Source organism: Mustela nivalis (assembly GCF_964662115.1).
Source record: "Mustela nivalis genome assembly, chromosome: 1".
NCBI classification, from domain to species: Eukaryota; Metazoa; Chordata; class Mammalia; order Carnivora; family Mustelidae; genus Mustela; species Mustela nivalis.
In genome coordinates this window covers 214,496,076-214,521,553 of record NC_139020.1, presented here as the reverse complement: position 1 = coordinate 214,521,553, position 25,478 = coordinate 214,496,076, and the positions used below count along the sequence as shown (strand labels likewise).

At 44.6% G+C, this 25,478-nt stretch overlaps 1 protein-coding gene across 1 annotated transcript in view; it reads right to left on the bottom strand.

Moving 5' to 3' along the window:
• Positions 1-2,407: 2,407 nt before the first annotated feature.
• Positions 2,408-25,478, bottom strand: part of LOC309867245 (zinc finger protein 124-like) — a 49,043-nt gene continuing 25,972 nt past the window's right edge. Inside the window, exons 3-4 of the mRNA XM_082735845.1 lie at positions 2,905-3,031; positions 2,408-2,495 (exon numbers count right to left, since the gene is read on the bottom strand). Of these exons, the coding sequence (XP_082591971.1) occupies positions 2,489-2,495; positions 2,905-3,031 (134 nt within the window). The 3' untranslated portion in view covers positions 2,408-2,488. The remainder of the gene's footprint in view (positions 2,496-2,904; positions 3,032-25,478) is intronic.

Below are 25,478 nucleotides of genomic sequence, written 5' to 3'. Positions count from 1 at the left end.
GCCACTTGAAGGCTTTCCCACATTGTTTACATTTATGGGGTTTCTCTCCAGTGTGCATCCTCACATGCTTTTGTAATGATGAGGACCAACTAAAGGCTTTCCCACATTGTGCACACTCATAAGGCTTCTCTCCAGTGTGAGTCCGCACGTGGCCTTGGAAGGATCTGGAAGAAGTGAAGGCTCTCCCACAATTCTCACATTTATACAGTTTCTACTCAGTGTGGCTTCTTAGATGTTCTCGAAAGGTTGAGGGCCAACTGAAAGCTTTTCCACACTGTTTACACTCGTAAGGTTTCTCCCCAGTGTGGGTTCTCGTGTGCCCCTGGAAGGACTTGGGGGAACTGAAAGACTTCCCACAGAACTCACAGTTATACGGCTTCTCCCCAGCGTGAACCCTCAGATGGACTTGGAAGGTTTCAGGCCAACTGAAGACTTTCCCACATTCCTTACATTCATAGGGCTTCTCTCCAGTGTGTGTCTTTTCATGTCGTTGGAAAGACTGGGGATAACTGAAGGTTTTCCCACACTGTCTGCACTTATAGGGCTTCTCTCCAGTGTGTGTTATCATGTGTCTTCGAAAGGTAGAAAGATACATGAAGGCTTTCCCACATTCCTTACACCTTATGTGGCTTCTCCCCAGTGTGGGTTCTCACGTGTCTAGTAAGACTGGCAAACCCGCGGAAGGCTGTGCCGCACTGCTTGCATTCATAAGTTTTCTCGGCTGTGAGACTCTTTTTATGCTGAGCAAGGGAGTACGGATGTCGAAAAGTTTTCCCACATAACTTACATTCATAGGGCTTCTCCCCAGTGTGTGTTATCATGTGCCTTTGAAAGACAGAGGGATAAATAAAGACTTTCCCACATTCCTTACACTTGTATGGCTTTTCTCCAGTGTGAGTTCGCACATGCCCAGTAAAACTGGAGAACTCATGGAAGGTTTTCCCACACGGCCTGCATTCATAGGTTTTCCCTGAAGTGTGAATCTTCATATGCTGAGTGAGAGAGTAAGAATGGTGGAAGGCTTTTCTGCATAACTTACACTCATACGGCCTCTCCTCTGTGTGTGTCACCACGTGTCTCTGAAAGATTGAGGGATACATGAAGGCTTTCCCACATTCCTTACACTTATATGGCTTTTCCTCAGTGTGTGTTTTCACGTGTCTAGTAAGACTGGAGAACTCTTGGAAGGTTTTCCCACACTGCTTGCATTCATAGTTTCTCTCCGGAGTGTGCATCCAGATATGCTGTGTGAGAGAGTAGAAATAAGGAAAGGTTTTCCCACATAATTTACATCCGTAGGGCTTCTCTCCAGTGTGAGTTCTCAGGCATGTGCCACAAATGCAAGCCTGCTGGTGTTCCTGACACAGGTGTGGTTTTTGTCCACAGTGAGATCTGACGTGCCTTTTAAGGGAAGAAAGATGCATAAAGCCTTTCCCACAGTTGGTGCATTCATAGAGTTTTACTCCTGTGGAAATATTCTTGCAGAAATTAAAATGAGGAAGCTGGCTGCAAGTTCCTCTGTGCTGATTTCTTTCTTTACTTTCACAGAATCTGTCTGTTGCAGGATTTCTATTAGAAGTCAGAAACACTTTATCAATATTATGTTTATTAATGATTTGTTATTAGCAACTAGTAAGTATTAGAACCAGATGGCTAACTGCATTCTAGTATCCAGAAGTTTTTCTACCCTCTTCGGATTGTCTTAAAGTTAACTAAATGCCCTAGAAGCGACCTCTATCATGTTCACTGTTCATACTATTTATCATGTATGGGGTCTTCCTAAAAGAGTGTCTAACTGAGGGGTGCCTGGGTGGCTCAGTGGGTTAAGCCTCTGCCTTCAGCTCAGCTCATGATCCCAGGGCCCTGGGATCGAGCCCCACATTGGGCTCTCTGCTCCGCAGGGAGCCTGCTTCCTCCTCTCGCTCTCCCTGTCTCTCTGCCTACTTGTGATCTCTGTTTGTCAAATAAATAAAATATTAAAAAAAAAAAAGAGTGTCTAACTGAGTTATGCTTCAAACACTCAATGTCTCCGTCAAGTTTTTAAAAGCCTTCCTAGAATTTGAAATAGATTTGGGGGCACCTGGTTGGCTCAGTCAGTTAACTGTCTGCTGTCAGCTCAGGTCATGATCTCAGGGTCCTGGGATCAAGCCCTGTGTCATGCTTCATCCTCTCCCTCTGTCCCTCTCCCACCCCACTTGTCCTCTCTCTCTAAAATACATTCGGAGTTTGGTTTTTAGTTTTTTTTAATCTCATGACATACCAAAACTCTGTCCTAGGATTAATACTGTTTTACCTTATGAACACATCTCACCTCTGATGTTTTGCATGGTTTCCATGTTGATCTTTAGTACTGTCATCTTTCCAATTTTTTTCTAAAACGTAGGCACAAGAATGATTTCTGGTGAATTTTGCCATTTTCTGTTCAATAGATTTTTTTTTTTCAAGCGTATCCTGTTGAGAAACCAACCCACTGGCTTTAAACAGTGTTTCATAATCTGAAACAAAAAGGTGAAAACATATTAAAGGAGGAAGGAACTTATGAGTAAAGAAAGACTGAGGACTTTAGTGCTTTCAGCACTTCACCAGTGGCAGGCAGGAGGGGCCAGAAGGGTAGGCAATTTACTAACTATCAAGTTTTCCAAGAAACTTCTCTGTGAACCAAAACAACAGATGAAGCCAGTCCCCCACTACCAATAAGCCAAGGAAGCTTCAAGTCTGAACCAAGACAAAAATAAGTTTAATGCACACATTCCCACTGTCATGGAGACATTACTATATTGCAGGTCCGAGATGGCTGTGACCATGTCTGTTTTTACTTTCCAGTGCATTCCTTTTCCACATTTCAAATTGTGGGAAAGCACCGACAAGAGATACTTGTTTACTAAATGACAAAGCCATTCTTACCCACTGAGACCAGATTCTGGAACGTTTCCAGCATCACATCTCTTTAGAGGTTCCTCTGCATAGAATCCAGCAAGGCCCACTCCTCCAGGGTGAAGTCCACAGCCACATCCTCGAAGACCACCAAGTCCTGAAACATACAAATGTGTGCAGGAGGAAGGTGAGTCTGAAAGCACTGGGAAACTAAAATCAGTTCATAGGAAGTTGAAATCCAACCCTCTGGTCTCTCAATATGTGCTCATCAGACTCCAACAGGCTTACCTGCACCACTAAGGAGTCAACCGTAACACAACATTTATCATGACTGCTCTCATCTTCCTCCTTTCTATCACCAGCGCCCAGGGAGATATGCCATGCACATTAAGTAAATACTTCTGTTGGAAAGTCTGCAGTAAAAGGGTAACAGAGCTCAGTTGTCCAAACCCTGAATATTCTTTAGGACTAGCCCCTGACCCGCTCCTGGGAGGAAATCTGAAAGCTCTCAGAACACATGCACTGACAAGTGTCTGTGTATATGGGCGGGGCCTTGAGCCATGAGACATACAGTATCAGACTTCCAGAGGAGCTGGATGCTGAGAAGCCAAGACCACTCACACAGGAGTGCCCATGACTAAACCTCAGTAAAACCCCAGAGTCCGAGGCCTGGGTGAGCTCCCCTAGCTAGAAATATTTTATAGAAGTTGTCACATTAAGCTCTGTCTGTATAACTGCATCAAGAGGAGATGACTTGGAGCTTGATCCTGGTTTCTCCTGGATTCTGCTTCATGTTCCTTTTCTATTCACTAATTTGCATACAGACCCTTTCCCCAAAGTAAACAGGGCACTGTGTGTGACAGTTTTTCTGAAATAAATCCGTCTGTGGAATAAACATTTCTGTGAGCCCTTGTAGTGAGTCCTCATATTTGAGGTTGGTCTTGGAGACCCCTTACACTAAGCACCACCAACTCCCTCAGATATAAAGTAATTCACTACAGGGGCTAGCAGCAGATTGAAACTGCCAAGATACAGAATTAGGGAATGTGAAGACAGGCTATGCAATCTGAAGAACAGAGAGAACAAAAATGAAAACAGAAGAAATGGAGGGTACTGTCTGGTGTGCCAACATACATGTGCTGGCAGCATGGGATTGGGAGAGGAGGGAACACAACAAATACTCAAGAGATCATGACTGAAAACATCCTGAATTTGGTGAAAATCAGCTACACGTCCAGATGCTCAATGGACCTCAAAGAATAAAACCACAAAGAGGTCCAAGAACAATACATGGTAGTGAAAACTGTGGAAGCCAGAGATGAGAAATACTGAAAGCAGCAAGAGGAAAACCTGTCACCTAAAAGAGAACCCCAATAAGACAAGAGCTGATTCTAAGCAGAGACAGCAGAGGTCAGAGGTAATGGGGTAATGTACTCGGAATGCTGAGAGCATGAGCAACTGCCAATAAAGAATCTACATCCCCGGGGCGCCTGGGTGGCTCAGTGGGTTAAGCCGCTACCTTTGGCTCAGGTCATGATCTAGGGGTCCCGGGATCGAGTCCCGCATCGGGCTCTCTGCTCAGCAGGGAGCCTGCTTCCCTCTCTCTCTCTCTGCCTGCCTCTCCATCTACTTGTGATTTCTCTCTGTCAATAAATAAATAAAATCTTTAAAAAAAAAAAAAAAAAAGAATCTACATCCCCTAAGCTACTTTTGAAAGTGAAGGCAAAATGACACATTCCCAGGTAACAAAATCTGAGAATTTTTTTCTCCAGGAGAAGCACAATATAAGAAAATATTAAGAAAAATCTTGAAACTGATAGCAATTGAGGCAGAGAGCTTCGATGACAACTTAGTAGGAGGATTCCAGCCTGGCTCGTCCCTAGAGCACAGCTGGATAGTATCAAATCTGAATACCCAGGAAATCAATCTGCAGGCTGACAGAACCAGGTGCACAAGTACAAGGAGAAAAGAGGCCACACTGAGGAAGGTGGGACATGTGAAGCTCTAGTGTGGGGGAAAGAGATCGCAGGTGCTACAGAGGGAAGCGAGCCGTGCTTGCAGAGAAAGGTGAGACGGGAACACATGGGAATGCAAAAGGAGAACAACTTCCCCAAAGCCACTGGCTGGGAAAATGAGACAGGCTGATTTTCCTGAGTTTTTGCAACCAGCGCAGCTCAAATACTGGAGTTAAAGAAGTTGGCAGGCTTGGCTGGGATAGAGCCCTAAGAGCACTGCCCTACTCCCACAGTGAAGTCATGCAAACATGGCAGGGTAGATAGAGTGATCTGAAGATCATCTAATGGGCACAGGGAGAGACTGTTCACTATTCTTTTTTTTTTTTTTTTAAGAATTTATTGACAGAGAGAGATCACAAGTAGGCAGAGAGAGAGAGAGAGAGAGAGAGAGAAGGAAGCAGGCTCCCCAAGGTCCGATGCGGGACTTGATCCCAGGACCCTGAGATCATGATCTGAGCCAAAGGCAGAGGCATAACCCACTGAGTCACCCAGGTGCTCCTGTTCACTCTTCTTGAAGTGCTTCTGTGAGAGGTGATGTTCTCAGAGTTGCCTCTCAAGGGACAAAAGAGCCTGCAGGTGCAATTTCCCTCCCCTGTCCCTTAGCATGGAAGCAGAGACACCTGCTGAGAGCCCCTAAGCTGGAAACAGGTTGTTTAGCCTGTGATCTGGTAAGACTGCCCTTCTGGATCACACCAGCATCAATCCCAGCACAGTGAGGTTCTTTCCTAGAGGACCACCACAGATCCCCTCCACACCAGGTCCCTGAAGATTGGAGTTTTAAAAATCAGACAACTCAACTGTTGCAGAGCCCAAAATATGTTGCACTACTTCACGCAGACAATCAACATGGACACAGTTTGAAAAGAGCAATCTGGGGCGCCTGGGTGGCTCAGTGGGTTAAAGCCTCTGCCTTCGGCTCAGGTCATGATCCCAGGGTCCTGGGATCGAGCCCTGGGTTGGGATCTCTGCTTGGAGGGGAGACTGCTTCCCTTCCTTTCTCTCTGCCTGCCTCTGCCTGCTTGTGATCTCTGTCAAATAAATGAATAAAATCTTAAACAAAACAAAACAAAAAAACAAAAAACAGCAATCTGAAGAACACCTAGGATACATGAGGGGAGTTTTTCACTCTTCTTTGAGGACTTCCTTAGAGCACAAGCACGGACGCTCCTCTTGGGACAAAGGAACTGCCTGGTGCCATTTTCCTACTCTGCCCCTAAGCATAGACCAACTTCAGTAAATAGCACAGCACCAACACTGATTTAACCTGCTTACACCAAGACCTGCCTCCCTGTGCTCTGCAGGTACTGCTTTTCCAACAAGTGCAGCTAAGGACAGCACAGCAGGCCCCTCTCCCCAAAGACCAGCATAAGGCCCCCACCCAATGTACACACTATGTCTACTGACAATAGTTCCTGCAAAGCTCCAGTTCTCATGGAAATAGCATCGGGTCTCATTTAACAAGCAGACCAGAGCACACCTAGTTGAATCTCACCCAACTCTGGCCAAGGTCCAAACTGCCCCACTGCAGGCAAGGAGAGCCTCCGTAAATGACTGAACTGAGGGACAGAGCAGCCAAAACACAACAGTCAGTGCATGCAGCACATACCAGAGACAATTCCTGAAACACCAGCCCCTAAACATTATATGACTCTTCATAAAGCCATTACTCTCAGAAGCAGGAAATGTTAAGAGGCTTTCCTAATACACAGAAGAAGACAGACACCTAGAGAAAATGCCCACACAGAGAAATTCACCCCAAAAGAAAAAACAAGAAAAGGTCATGGTAAGGGATCTAATTGAAACAGATACAAGTAATATGCTTGATGCTGAATTTAAAACAACAATCATAAGGATACGTTGGGCTTGAGAAAAGCATGGAAGACATCAGGGAGACACCACAGATATAAAAGAGCTAAAGATAGGCTGGGGATGCCTGGGTGGCTCAGTCATTGAGCGTCTGCCTTTGGCTCAGGTCATGATCCCAGTTCTGGGATCGAGTCTTGCATTAGGCTCCCTAGTCAGCAGGAAGCCTGATTCTCCCTCTCCCACTCCCCCTGCTTGTGTTCCTTCTCTCGCTGTGTCTGTCAAATAAATAAAATCTTAAAAAAAAAAAAACCCAACAACCCAACAATGTGAGATTTGAAATCAAGTGGATGTAATGACCACAAAAATGGAAGAAACTAAGGAATGAATAATTTACCTAGAAGATAGAATTATTTTTTTTAAAAGACTTTATCTATTTATTTGATAGACAGAGATCACAAGTAGACAGAGAGGCAGGCAGAGAGAGAGAGAGAGAGAGAGAAGCAGGCTTCCTGCTGAGCAGAGAGCCCGATGTGCAGCTCGATCCCAGAATCCTGGGATCAAGACCCGAGCTGAAGGCAGAGGCTTTAACCCACTGAGCCACCCAGGTGCCCCTAGAAGATAAAATTATTTAAAATAATGAAGCTATACACAATAGAGAAATAATAATGGATCATGAAAGCAGACTTAGGGAACTCAGTGACTCCATCAAACAAAATAACATTCATATCATAAGAGTCCCAGAAAAAGAGAGAAAAAGAAACAAAATTTATGGGAAGAAATAATAGCTGAAAACTTCCCTAAGCTGGGTAAGGAAACAGACATCCAAATACAGGATGTACAGAGAACTCCCATCAAAATAAACAAAAGTAGGCTAACACCAAGACATATTGTATTTAAGTTTGTAAAATACTATGATAAAGAAAAAATCCTAAAAGCAGCAAGAGAAAGGAAGTCCCTAACTTACAAGGGAAAATAAATAAGGATAGCAGCTATCTCTCCACAGAAACTTGGGAAGCCAAAAGGGAGTGGCAAGATATATTCAATGTGCTGAATGGGAAAAATCTGCAGCCCAGAATACCCTATGCAGCAAAACTATCATTCAGAATAGGAGAGAGAAAGAATTTGCCAAAAAAACAAAAACTAAAGGAGTTCATGACCACTAAACGAGCCCTGCAAGAAATATTAAAGAGGACTTATTTGGAAGGGGAAAACAGACCCAAAGTAACAAAGACTAGGAAAAAAAAAACAACTCCAGAAACAATGATAAAACGAATAATGAAATGGCATTAAATGTATACCGATCAATAATTATGCTGAATGTAAGTGGACTAACAGCTCTAATCAAAGACAGGGTGTCTGAATGGTTAAAAAAGCCAAAACCCTGGGGCACCTGGGTGGCTCAGTCATTAAGCGTCTGCCTTCAGCTCAGGTCATGATCCTGGGGTAATGGGATCGAGCCCCACATCGGGCTCCCTGCTCAGTGGGAAGCCTGATACTCCCTCTCTCACTCCCCTTGCTTGAGTCCCCTCTATCACTCTGTCTCTGTCAAATAAATAAATAATTAAAAAAAAAAACCCTCCATATGCTGCCTATGAGAGACTAATTTTAGACCTAAAGAGACCTGCAAATTGAAAGTGAGAGGATGGAGAAAAAATTTATCATGCTAACAACATCAAAAGAAAGCCAGAGTAGCAATACCTGTGTCAGACAAAGTAGGTTTTTAAAGCCAAGACTTAACAAGAGATAAAGAAGGGCCCTATGTCATAATACAGGGGAGTACCCAATGAGAAGATCTAACAATTGTAAATATTTATGCTCTCAACTTGGGAGGACCTAAATATATAAAACAATTGGCTAGGCGGGCTAAGCTGCCGGTGTATAGATGCTTGAATGGACTTGTAGAGGGGCGGGCCGCCGGGAGCCAGGCCAGGCCGCGCCGGCCCCTCTACAAGTCCATTCAAGCATCTATACACCCGCAGCTTAGCCCGCCCAGCCAGTCACCGCAGTGCCCATGCACCTCCCGCGTGAGTGGACCTAAATGAACAGCCAATCATATTCAGTCCCTTACAGCTCTTAGAGTAGGCCTCCTGTACTGGCTCCCCACAGTCAGCTTCTGGTCTTCCAGTGTAATGTTCTTTGTGGAACTATCCTAGGTCCCCAGCCAAAGAATCCTTGTCCCTTGGACAGCAGATCTCTTCAGCAGAGAGTTAGAAAGATGAGTGGCTATTCACACCCCCCCCCCACCACCATCACAGAGAAAACAGATGACCAGAATTTCTCCTAGGCTTTCCCACAAATGGCCAGCGGAAGGATGATGTTTAGGGACAGGTAGGAGAGGAAAATGAAATTCCTTATGACCCCTCCTTTCCAATTCCATACCCTCTGGTTACTGATCCTTTCTCTCCCAGGGACTGCTCTTGCTTTCTTGCTTGGCTTACTGTCTGCCTGACTGGGACACGGATGCTGTCAGTTCTTCCTTATAGCTATCTTTGGAGTGACTCTCTGTCTTGGGAAGGTAATATTCTTTGCATCCTCCTTGGGAGGGCGGCCAGGTTATTCAGTACTACCAATAGTGTTCACTGCTTCTCTTGGCTGAAAATTGACAAGATACTCAAAAGAATTTGTTTTTAAGTAGCTCTTAAGTCAAAAGTTTGGCCTCATTGGAAGCTGCCATTTGAGCCTGAGAGGAAGGTAGGGTTTCTCTCCTAAGCTAAAGTAAAACCAGGTACCCAGAGGGGAAGAACTGAACTGAGGATAACGCAGCTAGAAGGGTAGATAAACCCATGATATCATTTAAGTTGCAAAGCAATCTTTAAAACCTTTTCACAACTAGAAAATGGCCTCAGAATTGTTCAGAAACAAGTAAAAGACCTTCAACCTGTCCTTTTGACCAATTTCAAAACCTGCCCTCTTTATCTCAAAAGGCTTGTACAGTCTTGTCCTGAGAAACCAAAGTCCTTGGAGAAACCGGAGTACTTGCTCTGTGCCTCTGTCATGTAGACTTCCCACCCACATCTTCTCTAGGATCCAAGGGCCAGTCCCTTAAATAGAAACTTCAGGGAGATGTTTCTCATCACAGAAAAGGAGAGAAAGAAAGAGAGAGGAATTAGAAATTGGGACAAATGAAACCTCTTCTCCACTAATCTTGGGTACTGTAAGGTCTCTGTCTGCATCTGTTCCTATATGCCTCTATATGTGCTGTGTGGTATTTTTCTACTTCTGGATGGTATTGCCAAAATTAACTTGTGGAAGAGCTCTGTGAGACCAAGCCAGAGAAATTAAGTATCTTATTTAGGCCACACAGCTTTTTATTATTTTATTTTATTTTTTAAAGATATTATTTACTTTTGAGAGAGAGAGAGAGAGACACACAGGTTGGAGGACGGAAAGAAAGAGAAGCAGACTCCCCAGTGATCAGGGAGCCCAATGTGGGGCTCAATCCCAGGACCCTGGGATCATCACCTGAGCTGAAGGCAGATGCTTAACAGACTGAGCCACCGAGGTACCCCCAGACTGAATCTTTTCAATATGAAAAGCTAAGTTTTGCTAATAACCATATAACCTCTGGGTTTGCCTTTTTTTTTTTTTTTAAGATTTTATTTATTTATTTGACAGACAGAGATCACATGTAGGCAGAGAGGCAGGCAGAGAGAAAGGGGAAGCAGGCTCCCTGCTGAGCAGAGAGCCCGATGCGGGGCTCGATCCCAGAACCCTGGGATCATGACCTGAGCTGAAAGCAGTGGCTTTAACCCACTGAGCCACTCAGGCACCCCTGGGTTTGCCCTTTTAGTCTTTTATTGTTACGTTGTTTCATAACCAAAGTGCTTTTTCACAGTGGCCCTATTTGACCAAGTGCTTTAAAATCCTTTTGATGTTTCTGACAAACTTCCCCAATCAAATTCTAAATGAAGCTTCTTGATCTGGAAGAAAACTAGGGACTTCCCCTGAACGATCCCTAGAATATTCCAGAGGATTTCTTATGTTAAACTAATTAGGCTTGCTGGAGACATTAAATCACTCAGGAAACTGTCAAGTAAGGAATACTAAGCCTTCTTTAGACTGTATTTGTGTGGATACATCAATGTTGTAGAAAGCATACGAAACTCCTAGAAATCTGGTATGTCCTGGTATGTTATCACTTGCAATTCTAGTTACTTAAGTGTTTAGTGTTACAGAAATAACCAAATCTCCGTGTCCGCTACATTAGAGTGAATTCTAATGTGGTCAGATCCGTGGCCATTTTTGAGTCTTTTGTCATTGACAGCTATCGTTTTGCTCTGATTTTGCAACAGCACTGCATTTTCAAGGAGATTCATGGAGAGGACATTTGACAAGACAGGTTTCTGATAACCTTAGGATCACAGAACTGAGCTGTGTGAGCATTACTGGGACTCGCAGGAAAGCCAGATTCAAACAGAACAAGAATGACGTGGGGCTGAAGGAACGGAGAAGGATAATTAGAGTTTTTATGCCCTTGTTTGAAACATTACTGTTTAATGTTGGCTATTCCAGATAGAAACCTTCTCTTAAGCTAAAATACACATCTGCCAACAAATACTCTCACCAACTAGACCCCAAGACCTGACACCTCCACTGCCCACCAGCTTGAACTTGCTAGCTTCCTTACGTTCTTTTTGGCGTATTTCTTCACTCAGACAAATGTAACCCAAAACTACTGCTCAAGTGGTAGTGACTGCTCTGTTAAGACCTCCCGTGGGCCCAGACCAGTCTGAGCTAGACCACTCACACGGACACAGATGGATCAGAGGGTGACCTCTACAGTGCCCAAGAATTACCTTCACCTCGTTAGAATATTAAAATCTCCACCCGAGGAGGAGGAGCACCAGCCTCATTTACATAACACACAATGTACGTATAGGCATGTGGCCTTAGGAGGCAAACACACCCTGCCTGCTTCTACATATGATTTTCCTATTGAAATATCCACCCTAAGGGCGCCTGGGTGGCTCAGTCGGGTTAGCATCTGCCTTCAGCTCAGGTCATGATCCCAGGCTCCTGGGACTGAGCCCCACATTGGGCTCCCTGCTCAGCGGAAAGCCTGTTTCTCCCTCTCCCTGTATGCCTCCCACTCACCCCTTTGTGTGCTCTCTCTCAAATAAATAAACAAAATATTTTTTAAAAAATCCACCTGTGGGGCACTTGGGTGGCTCAGTGGGTTAAAGTGTCTGCCTTTGGCTCAGGTCATGATCCCAGGGTCCTGGGATCGAGCCCCACATCAGGCTCTCTGTTCCGTGGAGAGCCTGCTTCCCCCTCTCCTTGTCTCTGCCTCTCTGCCTACTTGTGATCTCTGTCAAATAAATTAATAAAATCTTAAAAAAAAAAATCCACCCTAACCCCAAACAAAAGGAACTCATCCACCCTTGCTCAAGGAGTCACAGATTTGGAAATCATTCCCTGGGACTTCCTTATTTGCCGCAAATAGTTTCCTTTGTGCAGAAATTACCTGCTGCACTTTCTACGAGTGAGTCACCAACAAACAAAATCATGTTGCAAATTGGGTGACCGAGATGAGACTGTTGTCCTTCTCAGGTTCTGCTCTCCAGGTCCCTGGTTTCACATCAGTTTAATTACAATACAGAAAAAAATTGTTTTTCTCCCCATCTGATCCCCCAGAACTTGGAAACGTAATGAGTATAGTTGGCCTTAAACAATGTAGGGATTAGGAGCACCAACCCTCTGCATGGTTAAAAATCGATATACATCTTTGACTCCCTTAAAACTTAACTACTACTAGCCTACTGTGGGCCAAAAGCCTGACCAATAACAAATAATCGATTAACATATATTAAGTTTTATATGTATTATATACTATATTCTTATGGTCAACTATGTTCAAGAAAATATATATATATATATTTAAGATTTTATTTATTCAACAGACAGTGAGAGATCACAAGTAGGTAGAGAGGCAGGCAGAGAGAAAGGGGGAAGCAGGCTCCCTGCTGAGCAGAGAGCCAATACGGGTCTTGATCCCAGGACCCTGGGATCATGACCTGAGCCGAAGGCAGAGGCTTAACACATTAAGACACCCAGGCACCCCAAGAAAATATTTTTAATAAAATCATTAGAAATAATTTAAAGTATCATTTATCTATTTCTTAAAATATCCATATATGTGGACCCAAGCAGTTCTAACTTGTGTTGTTTGAAGGGACAACTCTATTTGCATTTTCATGACAATATATTTGCGTAATTCAGTAAGAATCTGCTCTCCTTGTAACAGGGCACAGCTGGAAACATTTGTTATACTGTTGAGGCTGGAATGGAAGGTCAGATTGGAGAGAGACCCGCATATGTTCGGATGTGACCAGACCAGTCCACTAAGACTGGTTTTATGGAGTCAGTGGAGTCACTTGGAAATGGCAGCCCAAGACCTCGCTCCCAGGGTTCCCAGGTTCCTTTTCAGGTCCCCTCCCGGCAGGAGCAGAAACAGGATATTTTGGAGACCTCAAGAAGAGAGGAATTCACCAGAATTTATATGTATTGCAGGCAAAGTGTGATGGAAACTGCTTGGTATGGCTTCTTAGCTTTGAGCAGCTTTAAAAATTTTCAGTGTGAGACTCCTTAAGAAAAGATCAACAAAGCAGATTTAAAGGAGTCTCTATGGTCCATCGCTAAGCTTGCTCCACTTATGTAAATAATCAGGCTAAGTTTATTGAAACTAGACTTGGTTTATAAGTTAGTCCTGTTGTAGTTATGTGACAGCAATGCACCTTTGTGGATATTAGATTCTAGTTCTAAGTAATTGTTTTTGACCATTTGTTATTTACAAGAAACAAACTGAATTTGTTGACCTGAATTTTTTCAGCTTTCTTCAAAAGAAAGCGTGCAAAAATAAAATCTACTGACTTAGAGATGCATACACTGATACCTGCCCAGACAGAGGAGGCCTGTCTTTGGAGTCATTTCAAGGGGGATGTCTGGGTGAGGGCTTCCACAGGTCCTGGCTTACATGTCCTTTAGAATATTTAGGTCGCTGTGCAATCGCCTATGCATTTTATATACAAACACTATATTTTACAATTAAAGGCAATGAAATCAGTTATGACATTACAATGCCACAATAAAGGAAAAATGTCAAAATATCTGAACAGATAAAGGAAGATGTATCCTATTCAACATGAATCCAAATAGAAACTCTTAGCAAGGGGTGCCTGGGTGGCTCAGTGGGTTAAGCCTCTGCCTTCAGCTCAGGTCATGATCTCAGGGTCCTGGGATTGAGTCCCACATCGGGCTCTCTGCTCAGCGGGGAGCCTGCTTCCCTCTCTCTCTCTGCCTGCCTCTCTGCCTACTTGTGATCTCTCTCTGTCAAATAAATAAATAAATAAATAAATCTTTAAAAAAGAAAGAAAGAAAAACCCTTAGCAACTTAAAAACAGGCAGCAATGTGCAAATCCTCATGAGGGAAACATCAGAAAGGAATGTTCACTAAAGAACACACAAAGAGGGATGCCTGGGTGGCTCAGTCAGTTAAGCCTCTGCCTTTGGCTCAGGTCATGATCCCAGGGTCCTGGGATCGAGTCCTGCATCAGGCTCCTTGCTGGGCGGGGAGCTGCTTCTCCCTCTGCCTCTGCTGCTCCCCCGTTTGTGCTCTCTCTCTCTCTCTCTGACAAATAAATAAATAAAGACATAAATAAAATCTTTAAAGAAATAAAAGTACACGCGAAGAGAACAGAGTGCAAACTTTTCCCAATTAATTTTGGTGAAAAGGAGTCCCATGACCTCCCTCCTAGGTGACAGCCCATCCACAGCCACCAGAGGGAAAAAATCAGAATTATAAACAAAAAAGTTGCCTATATTCAGAGCTAAAAGTATTATGCAAGAGTCATAAGGAACTAGAAGATGAGCAGACAATCAGATTTTTGTTAAGTTTCCAGAATACAAGCACAATATGAAAATAAATCTCATCCACTTGAATCGTGAGCAACAGCAATTTAAAAGAAACTTTGGACAATGGGGGGAGGCGAGGACGGCACCGAGGCAGGAGGACACGAGGCTCACCTCATCCCAGGAACACAACTAGATACCTATTAGGTCATCCTGAATACCCCAGAAATCGACCTGAAGACTACCAAAACAAACTCCCCAACTGAAGGTAGAAAAGAGGCCAGGCCGGACAAGGCAGGAAGTGCGGAGCCATGGCTGGGAGAGATCACGGCCGCTACGGTGGGGAGGGAACCTCTGTCACCAAGCACAAGAGACAGACGAGCCCCAAGAGGAATGCACAGGGAACACGAGTCCCCATAACAATTAGGTTGGAAAGTGAGTGGCTCCAAATATCGTGAGTTCTTGCAACCAGTGGGGCTACAGCTTGGAGTTTAGGGACGCCTGGCTCTGCGTCTGCCTCCAGCTCAGGTCACGATCCCAGGGTCCTGGATCATGTCCTGAATCGCGCTCCCTGCTCAGTGGGGGGTCTGCTTCTCTCGCTCCCTCTGCCTCTCCCCCTACTTATACACACACACACTCTCTCTCTGACAAGTAAACAAAATCTTAAAAAAATAAAACCTGGAGTTTTAAAGGTCAGCATGCTTGGCTCTGCGAGAGCGCGGAGGACATTGGTGCCGACCTTGGAGGAAAGACAGACTACAGACCCGCAGCCTGGAACGGCATCTGAAGAGCACGTGGGAAACAGCAGGAGGTTCCGTGCTCACGAGGAGCACGTCCCAGGGCGCTGGGGGGCTCCGTGGGTGACGCCGCTGCCTTCGGCTCAGGTCATGCTCTCAGGGTCCTGGGATCGAGCCCCGCATCAGGCTCCCTGCTCAGCGGGAAGCCTGCTTCCCACCCCTCTCTGCCTGCCTCTCTGCCTATTTGTGATCTGTCTGTCAAATAAATAAATAAAATCTTAAAAAGAAAAAAATAGGAGCACGTCCCAGAGAGGCAACATGCACCGAGAGACACCTCCAAGAGCAAAGGAACTAGCTGGCATCACTTCCCTCTGCTGCCCCTCTGCATAAGCACAGGGCCACCTGCGGGAACCAGCACAGGGCTGACATGTGCTACCTCACTTCCTTACACCAAGTCTCACACACTGTGCCCTGGTGGAACCACCATTCCGTCATGCTTCCCCCAGGCGCGGTGCAGCAGGACTCCCTGCCCCAGAAGTCCGCCCAAACCCCAGCTCACACCTCATCTACGAGCTTGAGTTTTGTGGAGCCTTGGTTCCAGCAGCCGTGGTGACAAGGCTCATTTCACAAGCAGACCAGAGCACCCCTACTTGAAACATACACAGTCAGGCCAGGGACCAAACACTGCCCATGGCGGTCAAACAGGGCCTCTCCAGATGACTGTCCTGAAGGAGAAAGCAGCCAGGACAAAACAGCAGTGCACACTCTTCGGAGACTGGAGATAGGACCTCCTTTTCACAGAGCCACTTCCCTCAAAAACAGCCGATACAGCCGATACAGAAACAGGCACAGAGACTTAGACAAAAATGAAACACATGAATTTGTCCCAAACGAAAGAACAGGACAAGACCACGGCCAGAGATCTAAGCAACACAGACATAAGCAACGCCTGATGGAGCAAGTAGAAGGACTCGCCGTAGGGACGGTCACGGACTTGAGAGAAGAGTGAAGCGCATCAGCGAGAACGTCAACATGGAAATCAGGACCTTACAGCAGGTAACGGGCTCCACCAGCAAAACAAGAAACAGGCCTGGCGGAATGAGCGGCAGACGGGATGCAGCAGACGAACGGAGTAGTGACCGGACGACAGAGTAACAGAAAGCAACCAGACTGAACAGAAGAGAATTATGAAAAATGAGAACAGACTTCAGGAACCCATCCGACATGACAACATTCCTACTACAGGGGTCCCAGAAGAAGAGAGAAAGGGGAGCAGAGACCACATGTGACGCAATACCCGGAAAGGTCTGTAATCTGAGGAAGGAAACAGGCAGACCCAGGACGCACAGGGAACCCCCCACAAAATCAACGAAAGCAAGTCCACACCAAGGCACACTGTAATTAAAGCAACAAAATACAGTTATTAAGAAAAAATATTAAGAACAGCAAGACAGGGCACCAGGGTGGCTCAGTGGGTTAAGCCGCTGCCTTCGGCTCAGGTCATGATCCCAGGGTCCTGGGATCGAGTCCTGCATCGGGCTCTCTGCTCGGCAGGGAGCCTGCTTCCTCCTCTCTCTCTGCCTGCCTCTCTGCCTACTTGTGATCTCTCTCTGTCAAATAAACAAATAAAATCTTAAAAAAAAAAAAAAAAGAAAGAACAGCAAGGCAAACGAAGACCGTCACATGCAAAGGAAAGGCATGACATAGTCAAAGTGCTGAGTTGCCAAAACCTGCAGCCACGACTACTCCAGCGAGGCTATCATTCAGAAGAGAAGAAGAAATAACGTTTCCCAGACAAACTAAAGGAGTTCATGAACACTAAACCAGCCCTGGAAGGAATATTCAAAGGGACTTTTTGAGAAAAAAGGACAGAGCAAAAATGACAATATGCAGGTGGGAAACAAAAGCAGTAAAAACGAGTATTTCTGCAAAACGTCAGAACTCACAAAATAAAAGGATGTAAAATATGGGACCATATACCTAAAGTGTGGGGAGGAGAGGTGTTGGGCTTTGCCAGGAACCCCTGAGGTGGTGAATGAAAAGATCAGTCCAGACACCTTAGCTGGAGAAAGGAGAGGGCATGGGAACCACACAGTCTAGTGGCGAAAGGTCCCCAAGCCAATGCTGTCTCCATCTTTATCGTGAATGTCATCAAAACAAGGGAATAAGAGAAACAAGAACGTGAAGCTATAACAATCAGGACAGTGGCACAGGGAGGATCGTGTGAACAGAATGAGCTATGCTCAGGACGGGTGTGTAGATAGGGAGCGCGCGGACGTAAATGTTTCTCCTAAGTCAAGCATATAGTCCCTGGATGAGTGCACCACGCCACCATGAGGACCTGGCTGTTTTCAGCCCAGAAGCCTTGAAGGGGCCCAGTTTTGTGGACACCCCCTTGCTTTTCAGCTAGTCTCACCCAGGGAGGCATGTGTTTATTAAGTCTTATCTAGCCAGGCATTATGAACTTCCAGAGAGCGGAGTAAAGAATGGGTCCAAACTCAAACTATGAGGAAGACATTACATACAAACCTAACGGAAGCCGCAAATCAAAACCTACTAATAAATATGCGAAGAATAAAAAGAAAGAAATCCAAGTATGTCACTAAAGAAAACCGGCAAGCCATGAAAGAAGGGATCAGAAAAAAGTCTTCAGAAACAACTACAAAACAAGTAATAAAATGGCAGTAAATACGTATCCATCAAAAATTCCTTTGTGGGATGCCTGGGTGGCTCAGTCGGTTCACCCTCTGCCTTCAGCTCAGGTCACGATCCCACCAGGGTCCTCAGATCAAGTCCTGCATCGTGCTCCCCGTTCAGTGGGAAGCCTGCTTCTCCCTCTCCCTCTGAGGTTCCCCCTGCTTGTACTCTCTCTCTCTCTCTGTGTCAAATAAATAAATAAAATCTTAAAAAAATAATAATGTGAGGAAAACACAAGCATTCACAAATACATGGAAATTAAGCAACACATCTTTTGGGAAAAAAAAAAAAAAGAACATTCCATCCTTAACAGCAGAATATACATTAATTCTTTATTTTTTAATTTTTTAAAAGGTTTTATTTATTTGACAGAGAAGGACACAGCAAGAGAGGGAACAGAAGCAGGGGGAGTGGGAGGGAGAAGCAGACTCCCTGTGGAGCAGGGAGCCCAATGCAGGGCTCGAACCCAGGACACTGGAATCATGACCTGAACTGAAGGGTGAGGCTTAACAACTGAGCCCCCCAAGCACCCTTGTTTCTTAAAAAACAAACAAACAAACAAACAAACGAAAAGAAAAGAAAAATATTTTATTTATTTATTTGAAACAGAGAATGAGAGAGAGAGAGAGAAAGCATGGGGGGGCAGGTCAGAGGGAGAAGTAGACTCCCCACTGAGCAGGGAGCGTGATGCGGGCTCAAACCCAGGATGCTGGAATCATGCCCTGAACCGAAGGCTGAGGCTTAATGCCTGAGCTACCCAGGCGCCTCTGTCTCTTAAAAAAAAAAAAAAAAAAGATTTTATTTATTTATTTGAATGAGAGAGAGATCATGAGAAGAGAGAGGGTCAGAGAGAGAAGCAGACTCCCCGCTGAGCAGGAAGCCTGATGCAGGACTTGATCCTGGGACTCTAGGATCACGACCTGAGCCAAAGACTGTCGCTTAACTAACTAAGCCACCCAGGTGCCCCTACACATTATTCCTAAGTACACATGTAACATTCTCCAGAATGGATCACATATTAGCCCCCAAAACAAGCCTCAACAAATTCAAGAAGACTGATACCATATCATGCATCCTTTCTGACCACAGTGCTATTAGTCAACTACAAGAAGAAACCTGGAAATACCACAAATATATGGAGGTTAAATAACTCAACAGTAAACAATGAATGGGTTAAACAGGAAATAAAAGAAGAAATAAAGCACATGGAAACAAATGAAAATAAAAAACACAAAGTTTCAAAACTTCTGGAACAGAGCAAGAGTGATTCTAAGAGGGATGTCCATACCAATACAGGCCTACCTCAAGAAGCAAGAAAGACCTCAGAGAAAAACAATCGAACTTTACAAATAAAGGACCTGGAAAAAGAACGACAAACAAGACCTAAAACCAGCAGAAGGAAAATTAAAGCAGAAATTAATTAGAGCAGTAGGGAAAATTAAAGCAGAAATTACTGACATGTAAGCTTAAAAAACAATAGAACACATTAATGAAACCAGGAGCTAGTCCTTTGAAAAAAATCAATAAAACTGATAGGCCTGTAGCCAAATCCATGGGGGAAAAAACAAACAAACACACAAACCAAAACCAAACCCAAATAAATAAAATCACAAATGAGAGAGAAGAAATGACAAACACTACAAAAATACAATTATAAGAGAATATTGTGAAAAATTACATGCCAACAAATTGGACAACCTAGAAGAAATGGATAAATTCCTAGAAACATATAAACAATCAAAACTGAGGGGCGCCTGGGTGGCTCAGTGGGTTAAGCTGCTGCCTTCGGCTCAGGTCATGATCTCAGGGTCCTGGGATCCAGCCACGCATCAGGCTCTCTGCTCAGCAGGGAGCCTGCTTCCTCCTCTCTCTCTGCTGCCTCTCTGCCTGCTTATGATCTGTGTCTGTCAAATAAATAAATAGAATCTTAAAAAAAAACAAAAACAAAAACAAAAACAAAAAACAACCAAAACTGAAACAGGAAGAAATAGAAAAACTTGAACAGACCCATAACCAGCAAAGAAACTGCATCAGTAATAAAAAATCTCCCAACAAACAAAAGCCCAGGACCAGATGGCTTCACAGGCAAAATCTACCCAACATTTAAAGAAGAAGTACTACCTACTCTTCTCAAACTATTCCAAAAAATAGAAGAGGAAGGAAAACTTCACCCTATGAGGCCAGCATTAACCTGGCACTAAAATCAAATAACGACACCACAAAAAAGGAGAACTACAGGCCAGTATCTCTGATGAACATAGATGCAAAAATTCTCAACAAAATACTAACAAACTGGGGCGCCTGGGTGGCTCAGTGGGTTAAGCCGCTGCCTTCGGCTCAGGTCATGATCCCAGAGTCCTGGGATCGAGCCCCGCTAAATATTAAAAAAAAAAAATACTAGCAAACAGAATCCAACAAAACACTTTAAAAAATCATTCACCATGGGCACCTGGGTTGTCCAGTCATTCAGCAGCTGCCTCCGGCTCAGGTCATGATCCCAGGGTCCTGGGACTGAGGCCCACATTGGGCTCCCTGATCGGCGGGAAGCCTGCTTCTCCCTCTGCTGCTCCCCCTGCTTGTGTTCCCCTCTCTCTGTGTCTCTCTGTCAATTAAGTATAATCTTTTCAAAATATTATTCACCACGATCAAGTAGGATTTATTCCAGGGTTGTAAGGGTAGTTAAACACTCACAAATCAATCAAGATGATGTATCAAATTAATAAGAGAAAGAACAAGAACTGTATGGTCATCTCAACAGATAGGGAAAAAGCATTTACCAAAGTACAACAACAATTCATGATAAAAATCCTCAACAAAGTGGGTTTAGAGAGAAGATACCTCAACATAATAAAGGTCATATATGAAAAAACCCACAGGGATGGCTGGGTGGCTCAGTCAGCAGGGCATCTACCTATGACTCTGAGAGTGATCTCAGGGCCCTGGGACCAAGCCCCCCCATCTGGCTCCCTGCTCAGCAGGGAGTTTGCTTCTCCCTCTCCCTCTGCCCCTGCTCACACTCTCACACACCCTTTCAAATGAATAAATAAATAAAATCTTTAAAAAAAAAACCCAACCCACAGATAATATCATTCTCAATGGGGAAGAAGTAAGAGCTTTTTCTCAAAGATCAGGAACATGACAAGAATGTCCACTCTCACTTTTCTTCAACATAGTACCTGATGTCCTAGCCACAGCGATCAGACAACAGAAAGAAATATGAGGCATCCATCATTAAGGAAGAAGTAAAACTTTCACTGTCTGCAGAAGGCATGATCTTCTACACAATAAACCTAAAAGACTCCTCCAAAAAAACTGCTAGAACTGATAAGGAATTTCAGTGAAGTGGCAGGAGACAAAATCAATGTAAAGAAATCTGCTGCATTCCCATATAGCAAAAACGAACAGCAGAAAGAAATTAAGAAAACGATCCCATTCACACTTGCAACAAAATAGTAAGATATGTACAATCCGTAAGAATAACCCTAACCAAAGAGGTAGAAGGCCTGCACTCTGAGAACTGTAAAATACCGCGGAAAGACATTGAAAACAATGCAAAGAAACGGAAAGACATTCCCTGCTATGCACTGGAAGAACAAATATTGTTACAGCATCTATCCTTCCCAGAGCAATCTACACACTTAATGCAATCCCTATCAAAATACCAAGGGCATTTTTCACAGAGCTAGAAACAACAACCCTAAAATTTCAGTGGAACCACAAAGGACTCCCAATAGCCAAAGCAATGTTAAAAAGAGGCAAAGCTAGAGGTCTCACAATTCTGGACTTGACGTTGTGTTACAAGACTGAAGTAATCAAAACGGTGTGGTACACACACACAGACAAATAGATCAAAGAACAGAATGGAAACTCCAGAAATGAAACCACAATTATATAGTGAGTTCATCTTCGACAAAGCAGGAAAGAATATCCAGTGGGAAAAGGATGGTCTCTTGAAGAAATGGTGTTGGGAAAACTGGACAGCCACATGTGTAAGAAAGAAACTGGGCCACTTTCTCATACCACACACAAACATAAATTCAAAACTGATTAAAGACCTGAATGTGAGACCTGAAGCCATAAAAATCCTAGAGAAGAGGACAGGCAAGAATTTCTGACACCAGCCACAGCAACTTTTTTCTAGGGATGTCTCTGGAGGCAAGGGAAATAATAGCAAAAATAAACTATTGGGACTACATCCAAACAAAAGCTTTGGCACAGCAAAGGAAACAATCCAACAAAACTAATGGCAACCTACAGAATGGGAGAATGTATTTGCAAATGACACATCCAGTAAAAGGTTAGTATCCAAACCATATAAGGGAGTTATAAAACTCAACATCCAAAAAACAATCCAACTAAAAAAAATGGGCAGGGTGCTGGGTGGCTCAGTCAGTAAAGCCCTCAACTACTGATTTTGGCTCAGATCACGGTCCCAGGGTCACTGAGATTGAGCTCCGCATCCCCTTCAAGCTGGGCATGGTGCCTGCTTAAGATTCTTTCTCCCTCTCCCCACCCCCGCTCACACACACTCTCAATAATTAAAAATGGACAGAAGACACGAACAATTCCTGCAAAGACGATCTACAGATGGCCAAGAGACACGTGGAAAGAGGCTCAACATCCCTCATCATCATGGAAATATAAATCAAAACACCTGTCAGAATATAAATCACCTGTCAGAATGGTGAAAGTCAGTAACACAGGAAACAACAGGTGTTGGCGAGGAGGAAGGGGAATCCTCGTGCACTGTTGCTGGGAGTGCAAGCTCATGCAGCTACTCCAGAAACAGCATGGAGTTTTCTCAAAAAGTTAAAAATAGAGCTACCCTATGACCCAGCAATCGCACTACTAGGTATCTACCCCAAAATACAAAAACACTAATTCAAAGGGATATATGCACTCTGATTGTCTACTGCAGCATTATTTTCAATAGCCAAGATACAGAAAAAGTTCAAGTGTCCATCAACTGATGAGTAGATAAAGAAGATGTGGCATATTTATACAATGGAATATTACTCACCCACGAAAAAGAAAGAAACCTTGCCATTTGCAACAATATGGATGGAGCTAGAAAATATTACACTAACTGAAATAAGTCAGAGGAAGGCAAATGCCGTATGACCTCAGTTGTGTCGAATTTAAGAAACAAAACAAAACAGAGGGGCTCCTGGGTGGCTCAGTGGGTTAAGCCTCTGCCTTTGGCTCAGGTCATGATCTCAGGGTCCAGGGATCGAGCCCCACATCGGGCTATCTGCTCAGCAGGGAGCCTGCTTCCTCCTCTCTCTCTGCCTGCCTCTCTGCCTACTTGTGATCTGTCAAATAAATAAATAAAATCTTTTAAAAAAATGAAAAATTTTAGAGTCTAACCTAGAAAATATGTAACTAATTTTAATGACAATTTTTCAATTTATTACACATTTTTAAAATCCTCAAGCATGTCTGTGAGGTAAGAGAAAATATACATATTGATCTCTGCCCCAGGTTCTTAGCAGAGCTCCTGAAATCCTTATAAATTTTGGAGTCATAAGAGCAACCAGGAGCATCTTTTATGCTTATGAGGTGTCTGGGTGGCTCGTGAATGGGCGCTGGTTGCCAGAAAGACCAAGCCATGCCCCAAGCTGGGAGTTCTCAGCCTACACCACACCCCTCCTGTCTCAGGAGAGGGTCTAGGCTCACAGTTAACCATGGACTATGCCTGGGTGAGGACACTTCTAAAATCCCAGCAGGATGGGGTGCAGAAGCTTCTGTGCTCAGGACCCTCCCCTACGTGTACCTCTTCATCTGGCTGTTCACCTGTTCCGCGTATTGTATTCTCCATAAACTGGTAACTGCTAAGTGTTTGGTCCCTAGGTTCTGTGAGCAGCTCCAGCAACTTAATCCAAGGAGGGGGTCATGGGAAGCTCTGACCTGTAGCCAAGTGGGACAGCTGTGGGGGACCTGAGGCTCTAGGAGACTGAACCCCAGCTTCTGGGGTCTGATGCTGCCAGAATTGAGTTGGACTGTAGGACGCCAGGCTCCAGCTGCAGACTGGGGAAACAGCTGCATAGCCAATGACCAGAAGTGTCAGAACTGAAGTTTTCTGTGTCAAAATGGAACAATGTAGGAGAACCAGAGAGGCTTTCCAGATACAGTGTCTGGTAAAAACAGAAAAGGATCCTAAAGAAAACGTTCTAACATGCTCCTGGATGACAGGAGAGTGGAAAGGCAGAAATGGAAGAGTGGCGTGTGTTCTCTGGAAGAAAACCGTCCGCCGAGCATCAACCCAGACTTTTCATGACGTTCCACGAATTCCCAAACCAGGCCGGACTTTGGTTTTGAACGTATGAAAAACTATGTCAAAAAACTGAAATTGAAGGCAAGTGTCTATCAGTAGCCAAGTTTTCTAGGAACAAGGGGGAAGAGACTTTCCCTAAAACACATCACGTTGTGAGTAACAACGGACTGCCGCAGGTATGCAAGAGCAGAGAGAGGGACCAGTGGGCAAGAAGCCACTGAGCCAGGTTTGCCTGCTGAGGGCCCAAGGCTCCAACCCAGCAAGCTCCGGCCAGTCCCCCGCAGGCACCGCCCAGCCCTGGCAGGCTCCTCCCAGTCCCCATAAGCACAGCCCACTCCCATCAGGCTCCACCTAGCCCCCCCCCCCCAGCCCCCACTTTCCTGGCAAGCTCTAACCCAGCAGGCTCTGCCCAGTCCTGGCAGGTCCTGCCCAGTCCCTGCAGGCACCGCCCACTCCAGGAAGGCTCCGCCCAGTCCTCCCAAGACACTGCCCACTCCTGGCCTCTGCCCCAGCAAGCACTGCCCAGTCTTGGCGGGCTCTGCCCAATGGTGGAAATGTTGGACACCTTCCCACAGGAGGTGGTGCCAAAGGTTATCTATGGGGGATGATCAATGTCTTTCATACTAACTTCATGCAGAAAAAACAATTTAGTGCAGATTTTATAAGCAGAACACTTGCAGAAGGAGGTAATCCAAATGTTCTAGGACTTGCTATTACCAAGTTTTCTAAGATAAAGGGAAAAGGAATAAGTTACAATCGAAAGCACTGTAAATCACGATTCTCTTGAGATTCAGAGGAGTCCATTCAGCAGCACGGAACAGAGTGCAAAGGAAAACCGCCCTCCAGGAGAAAATGCCTGCACTGCCTAAAAACGACAAAGGACTCGTGTCCAGAGTACGTAAAGAACCCATAAATCAATACACACACTAGAGGTGGGAACATGGCAGGAGACTCTTCCACACAAGCATGCTCAGCCTCAATTACAGGAATTCAGAATTAGACGTGCATCCTAAGGGGGAGACTCTGGCTCACACATTAGATGGACAAAAATACCTCCGGCATTTCCAGGTGCCAACAGCACACAGGATTAAATTGCATACAGGCCCGCATCATTTCCTAGGAAACTAAATTAGCCATAATCTACAACCCACAATTCTTCTCTCCAGTGTAGAAACACTGAGTTGCATTTTGCACTTGGAAACAAAAGTAAGAATGCAGTAGCAGTGA